The sequence below is a fragment of the Mobula hypostoma genome, chromosome 30 (genome assembly GCF_963921235.1).
Source record: "Mobula hypostoma chromosome 30, sMobHyp1.1, whole genome shotgun sequence".
Lineage (NCBI taxonomy): Eukaryota > Metazoa > Chordata > Chondrichthyes > Myliobatiformes > Myliobatidae > Mobula > Mobula hypostoma.
In genome coordinates, this window is record NC_086126.1 from 2,750,557 (window position 1) to 2,772,009 (window position 21,453).

General features: G+C 51.4%; 1 protein-coding gene across 5 annotated transcripts in view; it reads right to left on the reverse strand.

The window, feature by feature from the left end:
* The window catches only part of LOC134339684 (calpain-1 catalytic subunit-like), a 110,000-nt gene that overhangs the window by 31,903 nt on the left and 56,644 nt on the right, over window positions 1-21,453 (reverse strand). For all 5 annotated transcript variants that reach the window (XM_063036385.1, XM_063036383.1, XM_063036384.1 and 2 more), the window contains exons 2-7: window positions 12,428-12,730; window positions 9,208-9,277; window positions 5,007-5,125; window positions 3,171-3,304; window positions 1,521-1,689; window positions 513-596 (exon numbers count right to left, since the gene is read on the reverse strand). In XM_063036385.1, the coding sequence (XP_062892455.1) occupies window positions 513-596; window positions 1,521-1,689; window positions 3,171-3,304; window positions 5,007-5,125; window positions 9,208-9,277; window positions 12,428-12,667 (816 nt within the window). In that variant the 5' untranslated portion in view covers window positions 12,668-12,730. The remainder of the gene's footprint in view (window positions 1-512; window positions 597-1,520; window positions 1,690-3,170; window positions 3,305-5,006; window positions 5,126-9,207; window positions 9,278-12,427; window positions 12,731-21,453) is intronic.

Here is a 21,453-nt window from a genome sequence, read left to right on the forward strand (position 1 = left end):
TGTGTGTGTGTGTGTTGTGCGTGTGTGTGCGTGCGTGTGTGCGTGCACGTGTGCATGTGTGTGCGTGCGTGCATGTGTGTGCGTGCGTGTGTGTGTTGTGCGTGTGTGTGTTGTGCGTGTGTGTGTGTGTGTGTTGTGCGTGTGTGTGTGTGTGCGTGTGTGTGTATGTGTGTGTGTGCGTGTTGTGCGTGTGTGTGTGTGTTGTACGTGTGTGTGTGTGTTTGTGTGTGTGTGTGTTGTGCTTGCGTGCGTGTGTGTGCGTGTGCGTGTGTGTGTGTGTGTTTGTGTGTGTGTGTTGTGTGTGTGTGTGTGTGTATGTGTGTGTGTGTGTTTGTATGTGTGTGTGTGTGTGTGTGTTTGTGTGTGTGTGTGTGTGTGTGTGAGAGAGAGAGAGAGCTTGCGTGAGTGTGTGTCTGTCTGTGTGCACGTGTCTGTGCGCGAGAGAGAGTGAGGTTTTCCGCGCCAGTATACGTGACTACAGCCATACACGGTGACCGCGGACGCTCCCTCACCTCCTTGGCGCCGGTCAGTGAGTAGGCGTGACCTTTGACCAGCTTCTTGAAGGTCATGGCCTCCATTTCGAACGTGTTGGTGATCTGTGTAGAGAGCAGACAGATCCGTGACTGACGCAGGGAGTGCTAGAGGGAGCGCCTCGCCATGGGATGGGCAGTGAGGGAGCATAACACCACAGGAGGGAGAAGTGAGGGACATTCTCACCCCGAGAGGGAGAATTGAGGGAGACACTCGTCCCGAGAGGGAGAATTGAGGAGACGCTCGTCCCGAGGGGGAGAATCGGGGGAGACGCTCGTCCCGAGGGGGAGAATCGGGGGAGACACTCGTCCCGAGAGGGAGAATCGAGGGAGACGCTCGTCCCGAGGGGGAGAATTGAGGAGACGCTCGTCCCGAGGGGGAGAATTGAGGGAGACGCTCGTCCCGAGAGGGAGAATTGGGGAGACGCTCGTCCCAAGGGGTAGAATCGGGGGAGACGCTCGTCCCGAGGGGTAGAATCGGGGGAGACGCTCGTCCCGAGAGGGAGAATCGAGGGAGACGCTCGTCCCGAGGGGGAGAATTGGGGAGACGCTCGTCCCGAGGGGTAGAATCGGGGGAGACACTCGTCCCGAGGGGGAGAATCGGGGGAGACGCTCGTCCCGAGAGGGAGAATCGAGGGAGACGCTCGTCCCGAGGGGGAGAATTGAGGAGACGCTCGTCCCGAGGGGGAGAATTGAGGGAGACGCTCGTCCCGAGGGGGAGAATTGAGGAGACGCTCATCCCGAGGGGGAGAATTGAGGGAGTCACTCATCCCGAGAGGAAGAATCGAGGGAGACGCTCGTCCCGAGGGGGAGAATCGAGGGAGTCACTTGTCCCGAGAGGGAGAATTGAGGGAGAACTCGTCCTGAGAGGGAGAATTGAGGAGACACTCATCCTGAGGGGGAGAATTGAGGGAGACGCTCGTGGTGGGAGAGGCAAGGAGGGAGCATTTCGTGGGGGGGGGGCATTGGGGCGGATAGGGTAGAACTCACGTCAATGGAACAGCCCAGTAATGAACCACGGTCAAGCGCCTTCCGGATGATTCCGAAGAGGTCGGCAGGTGACTTGCGAAGGTCGTACATCTCGGTCACCCCTCCTGTGAAGTCCTCAAAACCCTCTGAGGTACTGCCGCCCGACAGCGCCTCATAACATCCATTCAACCTGGAGAGAGGGAGGGGGAAGGAGAGGGGGGAGGGAGAGGGGGGAGAGAGAGGGGGGAGAGAGAGGGGGAGAGAGGGGGAGAGAGAGGGGAGAGGGAGGGGGAGAGGGAGGGGAGGGGGAGGGAGAGAGAGGGGAGAGGGAGGGGGAGGGAGAGGGGGGAGGGAGGGGGGAGAGAGAGGGGGCAGAGAGAGGGGAGGGGGAGGGGGAGAGGGAGGGAGGGGGGAGAGAGAGGGGAGGGAGAGGGGGATAGGGAGGGGGAGAGGGAGGGGGAGGGAGGGGGAGAGGGAGGGAGAGGGGGAGGGGGGGAGAGAGAGGGGAGGGGGAGAGGGAGGGGGAGAGGGGAGGGGGAGGGGGGAGAGAGAGGGGAGGAGGAGGGGGAGAGGGAGGGGGAGAGGGAGGGGGAGGGAGAGGGGGAGAGAGAGGGGAGCGGGAGGGGGAGAGTGGGGAAGGGGATGAGAGGGGAAGAGGTGAGGGAAGAGAGAGGGGAGGTTGAGTGGAAAGAAAGGAGTGAGGGAGGGAAGGAGGGGAGGGATGGAGAGAGAGGAGGGAAGGAGATGGGCGGGTATGGAGAGGTGCGAGGGAAGGAGGGGGAGGGACGGAGGGAGAAGGAAAGGGGAAGGGAGGGGCGGGGAGGGAAGGGGAGAGAGGAGGGAAGGAGGGGAGGGAAGGAGGGGAGGGACGGAGGGAGAAGGAAAGGGGAAGGGAGGGGCGGGGAGGGAAGGGGAGAGAAGTCTTTTTGAACAGGTTGCTCTGGAGCTTTCTGTGGATGAGGGTTGAAAATGAGGCTTGAGGGATGAGTACTGAGTGTTGAGGGTGAAGGGCCACCAATGTTCATTCACGTGGTGAGGATCGAGGTTGAGGGTTGAGTGTTGCGGAATGAGGTCAGAGGGTCTGAGGTTGGAGGGTGAGGAGGGTTGAGTGTTGGGAGTGGAATGGAGCTGTCAAACGCTCACCTTCATAGGCTGCCTCGAGGAGGTTGTTCCAAAGCTCGTTGTGAATGAAGGTTGAGGTTCGAGGAGGGACGGAGGGTTAAGTGTTGCCGGTTGAGTGTTGATAATTGAGGAATAAGGGTTGAGGGAAGATGGTTGAGGATCTGAGGTGTTGAGGATGGACAGCTGCCAATGGACACACTTGGCATCAGCTTTCCCACGGAGGGCAACCCAGAACCCTTCGTAGGTGAGGATTGATGGTTGAGGAGGAATGAGGGAAGAGAGTTGAGGGATTGAGTGTTGAGGATGAGGGTTGAGGGTGGAGGGTGCAAGCGAACACTCACTTTCCCTTGGAGGGAGCTCCAGATTTCATTCTGGGTGAAGGTTGATATTAAGGGATTGAGTGTGGAGGGATTGTGTGTTGAGGAATGAGGATTGGGGATTGTTGATGGATGAGGGTTGAGGGATTAGGGTGGAGGGTGAGGGAGGTTGAGTGTTGAGAGTGGAGGGATGAGGGGTGAGGGTGAATGTTGAGGTTGGAGGGACACTCACTTGGCGTAGGCTTTCTCGAGGAGGGCGCTCCAGAACTCGTTGCGGTCAGCGGAGTGCAGAAAGACCAACTGTCCATCTTTCACCGGGAGACGGTCGTCGATAACCACCTCCACCCACTCGCCAAACTGCCAGAACTGTGTCAGAGGAACACGGTCACTGACCTCGTCCCTCCACCCTCCCTCACCTACCCTCCCCTCAACCACCTCCACCCACTCGCCAAACTGCCAGAACTGTGTCAGAGGAACACGGTCACTGACCTCGTCCCTCCACCCTCCCTCACCTACCCTCCCCTCAACCACCTCCACCCACTCGCCAAACTGCCAGAACTGTGTCAGAGGAACACGGTCACTGACCTCGTCCCTCCACCCTCCCTCACCTACCCTCCCCTCAACCACCTCCACCCACTCGCCAAACTGCCAGAACTGTGTCAGAGGAACACGGTCACTGACCTCGTCCCTCCACCCTCCCTCACCTACCCTCCCCTCAACCACCTCCACCCACTCGCCAAACTGCCAGAACTGTGTCAGAGGAACACGGTCACTGACCTCGTCCCTCCACCCTCCCTCACCTACCCTCCCCTCAACCACCTCCACCCACTCGCCAAACTGCCAGAACTGTGTCAGAGGAACACGGTCACTGACCTCGTCCCTCCACCCTCCCTCACCTACCCTCCCCTCAACCACCTCCACCCACTCGCCAAACTGCCAGAACTGTGTCAGAGGAACACGGTCACTGACCTCGTCCCTCCACCCTCCCTCACCTACCCTCCCCTCAACCACCTCCACCCACTCGCCAAACTGCCAGAACTGTGTCAGAGGAACACGGTCACTGACCTCGTCCCTCCACCCTCCCTCACCTACCCTCCCCTCAACCACCTCCACCCACTCGCCAAACTGCCAGAACTGTGTCAGAGGAACACGGTCACTGACCTCGTCCCTCCACCCTCCCTCACCTACCCTCCCCTCAACCACCTCCACCCACTCGCCAAACTGACAGAACTGTGTCAGAGGAACACGGTCACTGACCTCGTCCCTCCACCCTCCCTCACCTACCCTCCCCTCAACCACCTCCACCCACTCCCCAACCTGCCAGAACTGTGTCAGAGGAACACGGTCACTGACCTCGTCCCTCCACCCTCCCTCACCTACCCTCCCCTCAACCACCTCCACCCACTCGCCAAACTGACAGAACTGTGTCAGAGGAACACGGTCACTGACCTCGTCCCTCCACCCTCCCTCACCTACCCTCCCCTCAACCACCTCCACCCACTCCCCAACCTGCCAGAACTGTGTCAGAGGAACACGGTCACTGACCTCGTCCCTCCACCCTCCCTCACCTACCCTCCCCTCAACCACCTCCACCCACTCGCCAAACTGACAGAACTGTGTCAGAGGAACACGGTCACTGACCTCGTCCCTCCACCCTCCCTCACCTACCCTCCCCTCAACCACCTCCACCCACTCGCCAAACTGACAGAACTGTGTCAGAGGAACACGGTCACTGACCTCGTCCCTCCACCCTCCCTCACCTACCCTCCCCTCAACCACCTCCACCCACTCCCCAACCTGCCAGAACTGTGTCAGAGGAACAGCACCTCTCAGTGACCCTCCCCTCTCTCCTTCCCCTGGGTCCTTATCCCCCTCCCATCCCAGATCTCTCAGTGCCGCACACTCCCTCATGAAGCCCCCCCACCCCCCGGGTGAATCCCCCTCGCCCAACTCTCCCCCTCACCCCAGGTGCCAGGAAGAGGAAGATCCCACAGCACTGCTGGGGAAACCTTATGGACCTCCCTCGCCCTCCCGGCCCTCGGCCCACCCTCCCCCTCGCCCCGCGTACCTGGAAGTGGAAGATCCCACAGTATTGACGCTGGAACCCCTGGCCATGCGGAACAACTCGGTGCAGAACCGTCTCATTGAGGGTGAGCGAGGCAATGGCAGCCAGCAGCCAGCAGTCCCCTGGGGTGGGGAGACAAGTGGGCAGTGAGATCTGTCCCCTGGGGTGGGGAGACAAGGGGAGGGGAAGATCAGTCCCCTGGGGTGGGGAGACAAGGCGGCAGTGAGATCAGTCCCCTGGGGTGGGGAGACAAGGGGGGAGTGAGATCAGTCCCCTGGGGTGGGGAGACAAGGGGGCAGTGATATCAGTCCCCTGGGGTGGGGAGACAAGGGGGGGAGGAGAGTGAAATCAGTCCCCTGGGGTGGGGAGACAAGGGGGCAGTGAGATCAGTCTCCTGGGGTGGGGAGACAAGGGGGGGGGGAGAGTGAAATCTGTCCCCTGGGGTGGGGAGACAAGAGGGGAGTGAGATCAGTCCCCTGGGGTGGGGAGACAAGAGGGCAGTGAGATCAGTCCCCTGGGGTGGGGAAACAAGGGGGGGTAGAGTGAAATCTGTCCCCTGGGGTGGGGAGACAAGGGGGGGAGTGAGATTAGTCCCCTGGGGTGGGGAGACAAGGGGGCAGAGTGAGATCAGTCCCCTGGGGAGGGGGGGACGAGGGGGGGGAGTGAGATCTGTCCCCTGGGGTGGGGAGACAAGGAGGCAGAGTGAGATCTGTCCCCTGGGGTGGGGAGACAAGGGTGGAGAGTCAGATAAGTCCCCTGGGGTGAGGAGACAAGGGAAGAGTGAGATCAGACCCCTGGGGCACAGAGATGAGGGGGGAGAGTCAGATCAGTCCCCTGGGGTGGGGAGATGAGGGGGCAGTGAGATCAGTCCCCTGGGGTGGGGAGACAAGTGGGGAGAGTGAGATCTGTCCCCCTGGGGTGCGGTGATGAGGGGGGAGAGTGAGATCAGTCCCCTGGGGTGTGGTGATGAGGGGGGAGAGTCAGATCAGTCCCCTGTGGTGGGGAGACGAGGGGGGAGAGTCAGATCAGTCCTCTGGGGTGGAGAGACGAGGGGGAAGTGAGATCTGTCCCCTGGGGTGGGGAGACGAGGGAGGAGAGTCAGATCAGTCCCCTAGGGTGGAGAGATGAGGGGGGAGAGTCAGATCAGTCCCCTGGGGTGGGGAGATGAGGGGGGGTGAGAGTCAGATCAATCCCGTGGGATGGGGAGACGAGGGGGAGAGAGATCAGTCCCCTGGGGTGGGGAGACAAGGAGGCAGAGTGGGATCTGTCCCCTGGGGTGGGAGACGAGGGGCCAGAGTGAGATCTGTCCTCAGAGGGGGACAGAAGGTGATCCTGGGTGGTGGGAACCCTGAAGAAGGTTTCCCTCAAACTAGATCTCTTTTCTCTCTCAATTTGCACCATTAACTGCCGTTTATTTCCGTCGTGTGAGTTCTGTGTAATTTGTGCTAATATCACCTTAAGTCTGCCATGTCAGCGTTGTTGCTAGGAAAAGCAAATTTTGATAGCATTTCTACGGAGAGTTTGTCTGCCCTTGAACTTGAAATCGGAGACGACTTGGGCACCGTCTCATTCCAAGAATTAAAAGCTGTCGTAACAAGGTTAATGCGGTAATTGTGCTGAATTTTAAACCACGTCTAGACTTTCCAATAGCAAATTAGCAGTGACCATGCATTCATAGAGTACACAACTCCATTAGACAGAGGAGCAGAATCAGGCCATTCAGCCCATCAAGTCTGCTCCACCATTCCCTCGTGGCTGATTTACTATCCCTCTCAACCCCATTTTCCTGCCTTCTCCCCACAACCTTTGACACTCTGACTGATCAAGAACCTATCAACCTCTGCTTTAAGTATATACAATGAGTTTTCCTCTACAGCTGTCTGTGGCAATGAATTCCACAGATTCTCTATTTTCTGGCTGAAGAAATTCCTCACACAACTCTGTTCTAAAAGGACACCCCTCTAGTCTGAGTGTGTCCTCTGGTCCTAGACTCCCCCACTATAGGAAACATCCTCTCCACATCCACTCTATCTGTGCCCTCTGGTCCTAGACTCCCCCACTATAGGAAACATCCTCTCCACATCCACTCTATCTGTGCCCTCTGGTCCTAGACTCCCCCACTATAGGAAACATCCTCTCCACATCCACTCTATCTGTGCCCTCTGGTCCTAGACTCCCCCACTATAGGAAACATCCTCTCCACATCCACTCTATCTGTGCCCTCTGGTCCTAGACCCCCCCACTGTAGGAAACATCCTCTCCATATCCACTCTATCTGTGCCCTCTGGTCCCAGACTCCCCCACTGTAGGAAACATCCTCTCCATATCCACTCTATCTGTGCCCTCTGGTCCTAGACTCCCCCACTGCAGGAAACATCCTCTCCACACCCACGCTATCTGTGTCCTCTGGTCCTAGACTCCCCCACTGTAGGAAAAATCCTCTCCATATCCACTCTATCTGTGCCCTCTGGTCCTAGACTCCCCCACTGCAGGAAACATCCTCTCCACACCCACGCTATCTGTGTCCTCTGGTCCTAGACTCCCCCACTGTAGGAAACATCATCTCCGCATCCACTCTATCTGTGTCCTCTGGTCCTAGACTCCCCCACTGTAGGAAACATCCTCTCTGCATCCACTCTATCTGTGTCCTCTGGTTCTAGACTCCCCACTATAGGAAACATCCTCTCCACATCCATCCTATCTGTGTCCTCTGGTCCTAGACTCCCCCACTACAGGAAACATCCTCTCCACATCCACTCTATCTGTGTCCTCTGGTCCTAGACTCCCCCACTACAGGAAACATCCTCTCCACATCCACTCTATCTGTGTCCTCTGGTCCTAGACTCCCCACTGTAGGAAACATCCTCTCCACATCCACTCTATCTGTGTCCTCTAATCCTAGACTCCCCCACTATAGGAAACATCCTCTCCACATCCACTCTATCTGTGTCCTCTGGTCCTAGACTCCCCCACTATAGGAAACATCCTCTCCATATCCATCCTATCTGTGTCCTCTGGTCCTAGACTCCCCCACTATAGGAAACATCCTCTCCATATCCACTCTATCTGTGTCCTCTGGTCCTAGACTCCCCCACTATAGGAAACATCCTCTCCACATCCACTCTATCTGTGTCCTCTGGTCCTAGACTCCCCCACTATAGGAAACATCCTCTCCACATCCACTCTATCTGTGTCCTCTAATCCTAGACTCCCCCACTATAGGAAACATCCTCTCCACATCCACTCTGTCTGTGTCCTCTGGTCCTAGACTCCCCCACTATAGGAAACATCCTCTCCATATCCATCCTATCTGTGTCCTCTGGTCCTAGACTCCCCCACTATAGGAAACATCCTCTCCATATCCACTCTATCTGTGTCCTCTGGTCCTAGACTCCCCCACTACAGGAAACATCCTCTCCACATCCACTCTATCTGTGTCCTCTGGTCCTAGACTCCCCCACTATAGGAAACATCCTCTCCACATCCACTCTATCTGTGTCCTCTAATCCTAGACTCCCCCACTATAGGAAACATCCTCTCCACATCCATCCTATCTGTGTCCTCTGGTCCTAGACTCCCCCACTATAGGAAACATCCTCTCCACATCCACTCTATCTGTGTCCTCTAATCCTAGACTCCCCCACTATAGGAAACATCCTCTCCACATCCATCCTATCTGTGTCCTCTGGTCCTAGACTCCCCCACTATAGGAAACATCCTCTCCACATCCACTCTGTCTGTGTCCTCTGGTCCTAGACTCCCCCACTATAGGAAACATCCTCTCCACATCCACTCTATCTGTGTCCTCTGGTCCTAGACTCCCCCACTATAGGAAACATCCTCTCCGTATCCACTCTATCTAGGCCTTTCAACGATATCTCCCCCTCCCCCATTCTTCTATACTCCAAGTCCAGGCCAGGAGCCATCAAATTCTCCACATATCTTAACCCTTTCATTCCTGGGAACATTTTTGTAAACGTCCTCTGTCCCCTCTCCAGTGCCAGCACATCCTTTCTTAGCTCAGGGCCCGAAAATCGCTCACAATACTCCAAATGTGGTCTGGCCAAAGGCTCATCTTTCAGAGACGAGGGTCCTCCACACTCGTTCCTCTAAATGGACACCCTCCTGTTCTGAGGCTGTGCTCGCTCGTGCTGGACCCAGACGAGATGAAGGGGTGTAACCCAGGCCGAGGCACGTGTCTTACCTAAGGCCCCCTGGCAGATATCTGTCCGAGTCGCTCCGTCGAGGATAAACTGGGGGTTGTTACAGATCTCCTGCAAAAGAGAAACGCCACAGAAATCGCATTGGTCGTCAGAGGGCAGATCTTCTCTCACCCCAACACTGAACTGTTCCCACCACCTATGGGCTCTCTTTCCAGGACTCTTCCCCTCGTAATTGCTGCCTGTCACGCCGCTGGTGTTTGGGGGGCGGCCACGAAGGACCTCCATCTCTGCTTCCGTGACGGTCTTGCTTGACCAGTCAGGGCTGCTGGCCCCGAGCCTGGAGGACCGGTGGACCACTCTTGGTCTGACCTCCGCCCTTTGACCCTGTTCGGCGTGGGTGATCCAACCAAGAGCCCCGGCTCCAGCCAGCATCGCTGCCCGGGTCGTTGAGGTAGGCCAGCCTCCAAACCCCCCCCACGAGGTTACAGACCTCTTGGAGGACTCATCTCATGCTCTCGATATTTATGGATTTTGTTTTTCGGTGGTCGTTTGCCTGCCCTGTCGGGTGCGGTCTTTCATCGACTCCACCGTCTCTGCTTGTATTTACTGTGAATGCCGACTAGAAATTGAATCCCCCGGTGACATGCACGGACCTTGCCAAAAACGTTTCTTCGAGCCTTGGTCCCAGCATCCTTAGCGCCATGACAGAGCCACACCCTTCCCATCACATCAGCCCCGGGGGAGAATTCCGGGGCCTGGACCCCGCCCAGGGGGAACCTGAGAACTGCGGTCAGGTTTGCTGTCACTGGAATGCAATGGTGAAGTCGTAAAAAGAGGCTGCTGAGGCCTAATTTGGAGTACTGCGTGCAGTTCTGCTCACCTGCCGACAGGAAAGATGTCAATAAGACTGAAAGAGTGCGGAGAGATTTCACAGGAGTCTTTGCAGGACTTGATTGACCTGAGTTTTAGGTCATGGTTAAGACTTTATTCCCTGGAACGTAGGAGAATGAGGGGAGATTTGATAGAGGTATGCAAAATTGTGAGGGGTATAGTGTAAGTGTCTCTTTCCCCCACTGAGGTTGGGTGAGACTACAATTAGAGGTCATGGGTTAAGGGTGAAAGGTGAACTGGTTACGGAGAACCTGAGGGGGAACTTCTTCACTCGGAGAGGTGACAGTGAGGATCGAGCTGCCAGTGGAAGTTTTGGATGCAGGTTCGACTGCAACGTCGAAGAGAAGTTTGGTTGGGAGGGATAGGGAGGGCTATGGTCCGGATGCAGGACGTCGGGACCAAGCAGAATAATAGTTCGGCAGAGGCTAGATGGGCCGAAGGGCTGTGGCGCTCCCCGACCCCCCCCCCATGACATGCACCGAGAAGCTCTCAACACAAGAGATTCTGCAGACGCTGGAAATTCAGAGCAACACACACAAAATGCCGGAGGAACTGGGCAGGCTGGGCCGCATCCACGGGAGGGGAATAAGCTGTCGATGTTTCGGGCCGAGGCCCTTCTGAGAAGGAAGGGGGAAGAGGCCAGAATAAAAAGGCGTGGGGAGGGGAAGGATAGCTGAAAGGTGATGGGTGAAGCCAGGTGGGTGGGAAAGGTGAAGGGCTGGAGAGGAAGGAATCCGATAGGAGAGGAGAGCGGACCACAGGAGAAAGGGAAGGCGGACAGAACCCAGGGGGGATAGGCAGGTGAGAACAGGTAAAAGGTTAGGGTGGGGAATCAAGGAAAGGTGGGGGGAAGATTTGTTTACCGGAAGGAGAAATCGATACCCATGCCATCAGGTTGGAGTATGAGGTGCTGCTGCTCCACCCTGAGCACGGCCTCATCCTGACAGAAGAGGAGGCCGAGGACCGACATGTCGGAACGGGAATGGGAATGGGAATTATTGACGAGAAATTGGTTGTTTTGTGGCAACTCCTGGGTGTCAGCATCATTGAACATATTTCCCGGACGAGGAAGAAACATCCAAAACTAGAGGTTAATTTAAGGTGAAAGGGGGAAAATTCAAAGGAGATGTGTGGGGAAACTTGTATTTTTTTCAGAGATGGTGGTGGGCACCCAGACTGTGCTGCTTGGAGTGGCTGTGGACCGTAAGACCATGTGACAATCAGGCCATTCAGCCCATCTAGTCTGTTCCACCACTCCAACATGTCCAACATTGTCCCTCTCAGCCCCCATTTCCTGCCTTCTCCCCATATCCCTTCATACCCTGACTAATCAAGAACCTATCAACCTCCAACTTAAAAATACCCAATGATTTATGGCAACCCATTCCACAAATTCACCACCCTTTGGCTAAAGAAATTCCTCCTCATCTTTGTTCTACCTGAATATCCCTCTTCTCTGAGTCTGTTCCCCCTGGTCCTAGACTCCCCCACTATAGGAAACATCCTCTCCACATCCACTCTATCTGTGTCCTCTGGTCCTAGACTCCCCCACTATAGGAAACATCCTCTCCACATCCACTCTATCTGTGCCCTCTGGTCCTAGACTCCCCCACCATAGGAAACATCCTCTCCACATCCACTCTATCTGTGTCCTCTGGTCCTAGACTCCCCCACTAGAGGAAATATCCTCTCCACATCCACTCTATCTGTGTCCTCTGGTCCCAGACTCCCCCACAATAGGAAACATCCTCTCCACATCCACCCTATCTGTGTCCTCTGGTCCTAGACTCCCCCACCATAGGAAACATCCTCTCCACATCCACTCTGTCTGTGTCCTCTGGTCCTAGACTCCCCCACCATAGGAAACATCCTCTCCACATCCACTCTATCTGTGTCCTCTGGTCCTAGACTCACCCACTATAGGAAACATCCTCTCCATGTCCATTCAATGTTCGACAGGTTTCAATGAGATCCCCGCTGCATTCTTCTAAACTCCAATGAGTACAAGCCTAGAGCTATCAAATGCTCCTCGAGCATTAACCCTTTCATCCCCGGAATCATTCTCATTCACCTCCTCTGGGCCCTCTCTAATACCAGCAGGTCTTTTCTTTGATAAGGGGTTCAAAACCGCTCACAATACTGCAAGTGCAGTCTGACCAATGTCTTAGGAAGCCTCAGCATTGGTGGAGGCAGGGACACCAGATTTTTTTCTGTCCCCGTTCTCCCTTACCAATCAGAACCTGTATATCTCTGCCTTCAATACACTGACTGACTGGGCCACCACTCCCAGTGCGTAACGTGGACCGATCTGGGGGACGAGGAAGGTGTTCCCGAGGCCCTGCCACGTTCCGATTCCCCAGTCACACTCACCCCAGGTCTCTTCCAGCGAATCCCAGACGTTTTCGGCGAGTTTAGCCCCAGCTCCTTGAACCCAATGATGGAGGGGCCGGGAGGGAAGTGGACATCCTCGAACATCACCCCTCGGCTGAGGCAATCATCCCGGAGGGTCTGGAAGTCCTGCCCGAGGTACTTGAAGGCCTGATCGTGCCTGCCCGCCCCAAGTTCCTTCTGCCTCTGTCTGCAGACCCGGCTGGCCGCGCCACAGTACATTCCTGCGGTGTGCCGGTGTGGGCACAGGTCGCCAAACGGCAGTCAGCCACGGGCGAGTCCGAGCTGCACACAAAGTAAAAACAGATACGTCAATCCATGGGGTAAAGAGAGCCTAGCACAGAAACACACACAGTACTCTCATACGCCAGAATCAAAAAATATATATTTGTATAAAATTCAAATCAAATCAAAATCAAGTTTTTAGAAGTAGAACTTTTGATCCCCGATTCGATTTTGAGTGAAGGTGGGGTTCTTTTGCCAAATATTATCATTTACTTTGAATTAATTTATATGGTTTCCTTCCATTTTTATGTTGCATAAATGTGATTTGGTGGTTGTTGTTTTCTTTCTCTTCTTTTATATATATAAATGATTGTAAGACGTATTGCTCCGGGAGTTGGTTCCTAATGGGTTTTTCCCTCTTTTTTTTTGTTTAGTAGTTAGTGGGGGTTTTTTAGTTAGTTGGGGTTCTCTTTTTTTCCTTCTTTTTCTTTTATATATTTTTTTTTCTTTTTCATTAGCATATACAGTATAAGTTTTTTTCTTCAGCTTTATTAATTATGTATATACTAATTTGTTGAACTTCTGTAGAAGATTATATATCAATAAAAAGATTTTAAAAATGAAAAACGAAAATGAAAATCAAGTTTAATTATCATTCAACCGCACATGAATACAACCAAATGAAACAGCATTTCTCTGAGGCCAAGGTGTAAAACATGCACAGCACATTTAAAATAGCTAGCAAAAAAAAAAACAGCCATGCAAAAAAACACATACCTAGCCCAAGACCCTGAGCAAAGTGTCCTGCAAATTGATTGCACAGTTCCCGGCAGAGTGTAAATGCACCCAATCCAGCCTGTTGGTCCACAGATTGAACACAGGGGGGCAGCATGCACCGGAGAGGCCGGCCCCCGACCGAGCACGATGCCATGCTGCATCTCCTCCGGCATCTCCTCACCTGGACTGCAGCAGCAGGCAAGCCCGTGGCTTGAGGCCTAGTAGTCAATACGATTGAGGCTAAGCGGCTTCCCCGCCACCTGTCGCACCACCAAACGAGGGAAAGAGGCCTGCAGCATCTCACATTATCATTGTCTAACCAGTGCTTGCGATCGCAAGAGAAAGGTCCCAGAAAATCACCCATGGTTACACTGCATGCTGCCTTTGCACACCAATTCCAAAAGAGAGTCCAACACAGAAACAGTCACACTACTTTAATTAACCAAAATAAAAAAGGCATTTGCTTTAAAAAAATTTTGAAAACTATATAAGCATGTAGTTAAAATCCTGAGGAACTTGGCTGGTAAGGCGGACAATACCTATCTGTAACTCCCTAGGCTAGTACACTAATCTTTTTTAATCAAAATAAACTTTATTCATCATTACATTTGCACCCAGAGCATCTCTATAAGCACAACAGGTTGAATCTCAAAGTGACTATGTGCACACCAGCTCGTTAACGCAAATATCTAATCAGCCAATCATGTGGCAGCAACTCAATGCACGAAAGCATGCAGACACGGTCAAGAGCGTTGCTCACATCAAACATCAGAATGGGGGAAGAAATGTGATCTGAGTGACTTTCACCGTGCAATGCTCGCCGATGTCAGACAAGGTTGTTTGAGTATCTCAGAAACTGCTGATCTCCTGGGATTTTCACAAACAACAGTCTACAGAGTTTACAGAGGAAGGTACAAGAAATAAAAACATCCAGTGAGAGGCAGTTCTGTGGGTAAAAATACCTTGTTAATGAGAAAGGTCAGAAGATAATGGCCAGACTGGTTCAAGCTGACAGGAAGCCGACAATAATTCAAATAACAACATGTTACAAGAGCGGTGTTCAGAAGAGCATTTCTGAATGCACAACATATCGAACCTCGAAGTGGACGGGATACAACAGCAAAAGACCATGAACACACATTCAGTGACCACCGAGTGTATTTTCAAGAATAAACCATCGATGTTTATTCAGGGTGAGGGTCACTGTGTAACTGTACAGAGTGACTGTTTATTCAGGGTGAGGGTCACTCACTGTGTAACTGTACAGAGTCACTGTTTATTCAGGGTGAGGGTCACTCACTGTGTAACTGTACAGAATCACTGTTTATTCAGGGTGAGGGTCATTGTGTAACTGTACAGAGTCACCGTTTATTCAGGGTGAGGGTCACTGTGTAACTGTACAGAGTCACTGTATATTCAGGGTGAGGGTCACTGTGTAACTGTACAGAGTCACTGTTTATTCAGGGTGAGGGTCACTCACTGTGTAACTGTACAGAGTCACTGTTTATTCAGGGTGAGGGTCACTCACTGTGTAACTGTACAGAGTCACTGTTTATTCAGGGTGAGGGTCACTCACTGTGTAACTGTACAGAGTCACTGTTTATTCAGGGTGAGGGTCTCTCACTGTGTAACTGTACAGAGTCACTGTTTATTCAGGGTGAGGGTCACTCACTGTGTAACTGTACAGAGTCACTGTTTATTCAGGGTGAGGGTCACTGTGTAACTGTACAGAGTCACTGTTTATTCAGGTTGAGGGTCACTGTGTAACTGTACAGAGTCACTGTTTATTCAGGGTGAGGGTCACTCACTGTGTAACTGTACAGAGTCACTGTTTATTCAGGGTGAGGGTCATTCACTGTGTAACTGTACAGAGTCACTGTTTATTCAGGGGGAGGGTCACTGTAACTGTACAGAGTCACTGTTTATTCAGGGTGAGGGTCACTGTGTAACTGTACAGAGTCACTGTATATTCAGGGTGAGGGTCACTGTGTAACTGTACAGAGTCACTGTATATTCAGGGTGAGGGTCTCTCACTGTGTAACTGTACAGAGTCACTGTTTATTCAGGGTGAGGGTCACTGTGTAACTGTACAGAGTCACTGTTTATTCAGGGTGAGGGTCACTCACTGTGTAACTGTACAGAGTCACTGTTTATTCAGGGTGAGGGTCATTGTGTAACTGTACAGAGTCACCGTTTATTCAGGGTGAGGGTCACTGTGTAACTGTACAGAGTCACTGTATATTCAGGGTGAGGGTCACTGTGTAACTGTACAGAGTCACTGTTTATTCAGGGTGAGGGTCACTCACTGTGTAACTGTACAGAGTCACTGTTTATTCAGGGTGAGGGTCACTCACTGTGTAACTGTACAGAGTCACTGTTTATTCAGGGTGAGGGTCACTCACTGTGTAACTGTACAGAGTCACTGTTTATTCAGGGTGAGGGTCTCTCACTGTGTAACTGTACAGAGTCACTGTTTATTCAGGGTGAGGGTCACTCACTGTGTAACTGTACAGAGTCACTGTTTATTCAGGGTGAGGGTCACTGTGTAACTGTACAGAGTCACTGTTTATTCAGGTTGAGGGTCACTGTGTAACTGTACAGAGTCACTGTTTATTCAGGGTGAGGGTCACTCACTGTGTAACTGTACAGAGTCACTGTTTATTCAGGGTGAGGGTCATTCACTGTGTAACTGTACAGAGTCACTGTTTATTCAGGGGGAGGGTCACTGTAACTGTACAGAGTCACTGTTTATTCAGGGTGAGGGTCACTGTGTAACTGTACAGAGTCACTGTATATTCAGGGTGAGGGTCACTGTGTAACTGTACAGAGTCACTGTATATTCAGGGTGAGGGTCTCTCACTGTGTAACTGTACAGAGTCACTGTTTATTCAGGGTGAGGGTCACTGTGTAACTGTACAGAGTCACTGTTTATTCAGGGTGAGGGTCACTCACTGTGTAACTGTACAGAGTCACTGTTTATTCAGGGTGAGGGTCATTGTGTAACTGTACAGAGTCACTGTTTATTCAGGGTGAGGGTCACTCACTGTGTAACTGTACAGAGTCACTGTTTATTCAGGGTGAGGGTCACTCACTGTGTAACTGTACAGGGTCACTGTTTATTCAGGGTGAGGGTCACTGTGTAACTGTACAGAGTCACTGTTTATTCAGGGTGACGGTCACTGTGTAACTGTACAGAGTCACTGTTTATTCAGGGTGAGGGTCACTGTGTAACTGTACAGAGTCACTGTTTATTCAGGGTGAGGGTCACTGTGTAACTGTACAGAGTGACTGTTTATTCAGGGTGAGGGTCACTCACTGTGTAACTGTACAGAGTCACTGTTTATTCAGGGTGAGGGTCACTCACTGTGTAACTGTACAGGGTCACTGTTTATTCAGGGTGAGGGTCATTCACTGTGTAACTGTACAGAGTGACTGTTTATTCAGGGTGAGGGTCACTCACTGTGTAACTGTACAGAATCACTGTTTATTCAGGGTGAGGGTCATTGTGTAACTGTACAGAGTCACCGTTTATTCAGGGTGAGGGTCACTGTGTAACTGTACAGAGTCACTGTTTATTCAGGGTGAGGGTCACTGTGTAACTGTACAGAGTGACTGTTTATTCAGGGTGAGGGTCACTGTGTAACTGTACAGAGTCACCGTTTATTCAGGTTGAGGGTCACTGTGTAACTGTACAGAGTCACTGTATATTCAGGGTGAGGGTCACTGTGTAACTGTACAGAGTCACTGTTTATTCAGGGTGAGGGTCACTCACTCTGTAACTGTACAGAGTCACTGTTTATTCAGGGTGAGGGTCACTCACTGTGTAACTGTACAGAGTCACTGTTTATTCAGGGTGAGGGTCACTGTGTAACTGTACAGAGTCACTGTTTATTCAGGTTGAGGGTCACTGTGTAACTGTACAGAGTCACTGTTTATTCAGGGTGAGGGTCACTCACTGTGTAACTGTACAGAGTCACTGTTTATTCAGGGGGAGGGTCACTGTAACTGTACAGAGTCACTGTTTATTCAGGGTGAGGGTCACTGTGTAACTGTACAGAGTCACTGTATATTCAGGGTGAGGGTCACTGTGTAACTGTACAGAGTCACTGTATATTCAGGGTGAGGGTCTCTCACTGTGTAACTGTACAGAGTCACTGTTTATTCAGGGTGAGGGTCACTGTGTAACTGTACAGAGTCACTGTTTATTCAGGGTGAGGGTCACTGTGTAACTGTACAGAGTCACTGTTTATTCAGGGTGAGGGTCACTCACTGTGTAACTGTACAGAGTCACTGTTTATTCAGGGTGAGGGTCACTATGTAACTGTACAGAGTGACTGTTTATTCAGGGTGAGGGTCACTCACTGTGTAACTGTACAGAGTCACTGTTCATTCAGGGTGAGGGTCACTCACTGTGTAACTGTACAGAGTGACTGTTTATTCAGGGTGAGGGTCACTCACTGTGTAACTGTACAGAATCACTGTTTATTCAGGGTGAGGGTCATTGTGTAACTGTACAGAGTCACCGTTTATTCAGGGTGAGGGTCACTGTGTAACTGTACAGAGTCACTGTATATTCAGGGTGAGGGTCACTGTGTAACTGTACAGAGTCACTGTTTATTCAGGGTGAGGGTCACTCACTGTGTAACTGTACAGAGTCACTGTTTATTCAGGGTGAGGGTCACTCACTGTGTAACTGTACAGAGTCACTGTTTATTCAGGGTGAGGGTCACTGTGTAACTGTACAGAGTCACTGTTTATTCAGGGTGAGGGTCTCTGTGTAACTGTACAGAGTCACTGTTTATTCAGGGTGAGGGTCACTCACTGTGTAACTGTACAGAATCACTGTTTATTCAGGGTGACGGTCACTGTGTAACTGTACAGAGTCACTGTTTATTCAGGGTGAGGGTCACTGTGTAACTGTACAGAGTCACTGTATATTCAGGGTGAGGGTCACTGTGTAACTGTACAGAGTCACTGTATATTCAGGGTGAGGGTCTCTCACTGTGTAACTGTACAGAGTCACTGTTTATTCAGGGTGAGGGTCACTGTGTGACTGTACAGAGTCACTGTTTATTCAGGGTGAGGGTCACTGTGTAACTGTACAGAGTGACTGTTTATTCAGGGTGAGGGTCACTCACTGTGTAACTGTACAGAGTCACTGTTTATTCAGGGTGAGGGTCACTCACTGTGTAACTGTACAGAGTGACTGTTTATTCAGGGTGAGGGTCACTCACTGTGTAACTGTACAGAATCACTGTTTATTCAGGGTGAGGGTCATTGTGTAACTGTACAGAGTCACCGTTTATTCAGGGTGAGGGTCACTGTGTAACTGTACAGAGTCACTGTATATTCAGGGTGAGGGTCACTGTGTAACTGTACAGAGTCACTGTTTATTCAGGGTGAGGGTCACTCACTGTGTAACTGTACAGAGTCACTGTTTATTCAGGGTGAGGGTCACTCACTGTGTAACTGTACAGAGTCACTGTTTATTCAGGGTGAGGGTCACTCACTGTGTAACTGTACAGAGTCACTGTTTATTCAGGGTGAGGGTCTCTCACTGTGTAACTGTACAGAGTCACTGTTTATTCAGGGTGAGGGTCACTCACTGTGTAACTGTACAGAGTCACTGTTTATTCAGGGTGAGGGTCACTGTGTAACTGTACAGAGTCACTGTTTATTCAGGTTGAGGGTCACTGTGTAACTGTACAGAGTCACTGTTTATTCAGGGTGAGGGTCACTCACTGTGTAACTGTACAGAGTCACTGTTTATTCAGGGTGAGGGTCATTCACTGTGTAACTGTACAGAGTCACTGTTTATTCAGGGGGAGGGTCACTGTAACTGTACAGAGTCACTGTTTATTCAGGGTGAGGGTCACTGTGTAACTGTACAGAGTCACTGTATATTCAGGGTGAGGGTCACTGTGTAACTGTACAGAGTCACTGTATATTCAGGGTGAGGGTCTCTCACTGTGTAACTGTACAGAGTCACTGTTTATTCAGGGTGAGGGTCACTGTGTAACTGTACAGAGTCACTGTTTATTCAGGGTGAGGTTCACTCACTGTGTAACTGTACAGAGTCACTGTTTATTCAGGGTGAGGGTCACTGTGTAACTGTACAGAGTCACTGTTTATTCAGGGTGAGGGTCACTGTGTAACTGTACAGAGTCACTGTTTATTCAGGGTGAGGGTCACTCACTGTGTAACTGTACAGAGTGACTGTTTATTCAGGGTGAGGGTCACTCACTGTGTAACTGTACAGAGTCACTGTTTATTCAGGGTGAGGGTCACTCACTGTGTAACTGTACAGAATCACTGTTTATTCAGGGTGAGGGTCATTGTGTAACTGTACAGAGTCACCGTTTATTCAGGGTGAGGGTCACTGTGTAACTGTACAGAGTCACTGTATATTCAGGGTGAGGGTCACTGTGTAACTGTACAGAGTCACTGTTTATTCAGGGTGAGGGTCACTCACTGTGTAACTGTACAGAGTCACTGTTTATTCAGGGTGAGGGTCACTCACTGTGTAACTGTACAGAGTCACTGTTTATTCAGGGTGAGGGTCACTGTGTAACTGTACAGAGTCACTGTTTATTCAGGGTGAGGGTCACTGTGTAACTGTACAGAGTCACTGTTTATTCAGGGTGAGGGTCACTGTGTAACTGTACAGAGTCACTGTTCATTCAGGGTGAGGGTCACTGTGTAACTGTACAGAGTCACTGTTTATTCAGGGTGAGGGTCACTGTGTAACTGTACAGAGTCACTGTATATTCAGGGTGAGGGTCACTGTGTAACTGTACAGAGTCACTGTTTATTCAGGGTGAGGGTCACTCACTGTGTAACTGTACAGAGTCACTGTTTATTCAGGGTGAGGGTCACTCACTGTGTAACTGTACAGAGTCACTGTTTATTCAGGGTGAGGGTCACTGTGTAACTGTACAGAGTCACTGTTTATTCAGGGTGAGGGTCTCTGTGTAACTGTACAGAGTCACTGTTTATTCAGGGTGAGGGTCACTCACTGTGTAACTGTACAGAATCACTGTTTATTCAGGGTGAGGGTCACTCACTGTGTAACTGTACAGAATCACTGTTTATTCAGGGTGAGGGTCATTGTGTAACTGTACAGAGTCACCGTTTATTCAGGGTGAGGGTCACTGTGTAACTGTACAGAGTCACTGTATATTCAGGGTGAGGGTCACTGTGTAACTGTACAGAGTCACTGTTTATTCAGGGTGAGGGTCACTCACTGTGTAACTGTACAGAGTCACTGTTTATTCAGGGTGAGGGTCACTCACTGTGTAACTGTACAGAGTCACTGTTTATTCAGGGTGAGGGTCACTCACTGTGTAACTGTACAGAGTCACTGTTTATTCAGGGTGAGGGTCTCTCACTGTGTAACTGTACAGAGTCACTGTTTATTCAGGGTGAGGGTCACTCACTGTGTAACTGTACAGAGTCACTGTTTATTCAGGGTGAGGGTCACTGTGTAACTGTACAGAGTCACTGTTTATTCAGGTTGAGGGTCACTGTGTAACTGTACAGAGTCACTGTTTATTCAGGGTGAGGGTCACTCACTGTGTAACTGTACAGAGTCACTGTTTATTCAGGGTGAGGGTCATTCACTGTGTAACTGTACAGAGTCACTGTTTATTCAGGGGGAGGGTCACTGTAACTGTACAGAGTCACTGTTTATTCAGGGTGAGGGTCACTGTGTAACTGTACAGAGTCACTGTATATTCAGGGTGAGGGTCACTGTGTAACTGTACAGAGTCACTGTATATTCAGGGTGAGGGTCTCTCACTGTGTAACTGTACAGAGTCACTGTTTATTCAGGGTGAGGGTCACTGTGTAACTGTACAGAGTCACTGTTTATTCAGGGTGAGGGTCACTCACTGTGTAACTGTACAGAGTCACTGTTTATTCAGGGTGAGGGTCATTGTGTAACTGTACAGAGTCACCGTTTATTCAGGGTGAGGGTCACTGTGTAACTGTACAGAGTCACTGTATAT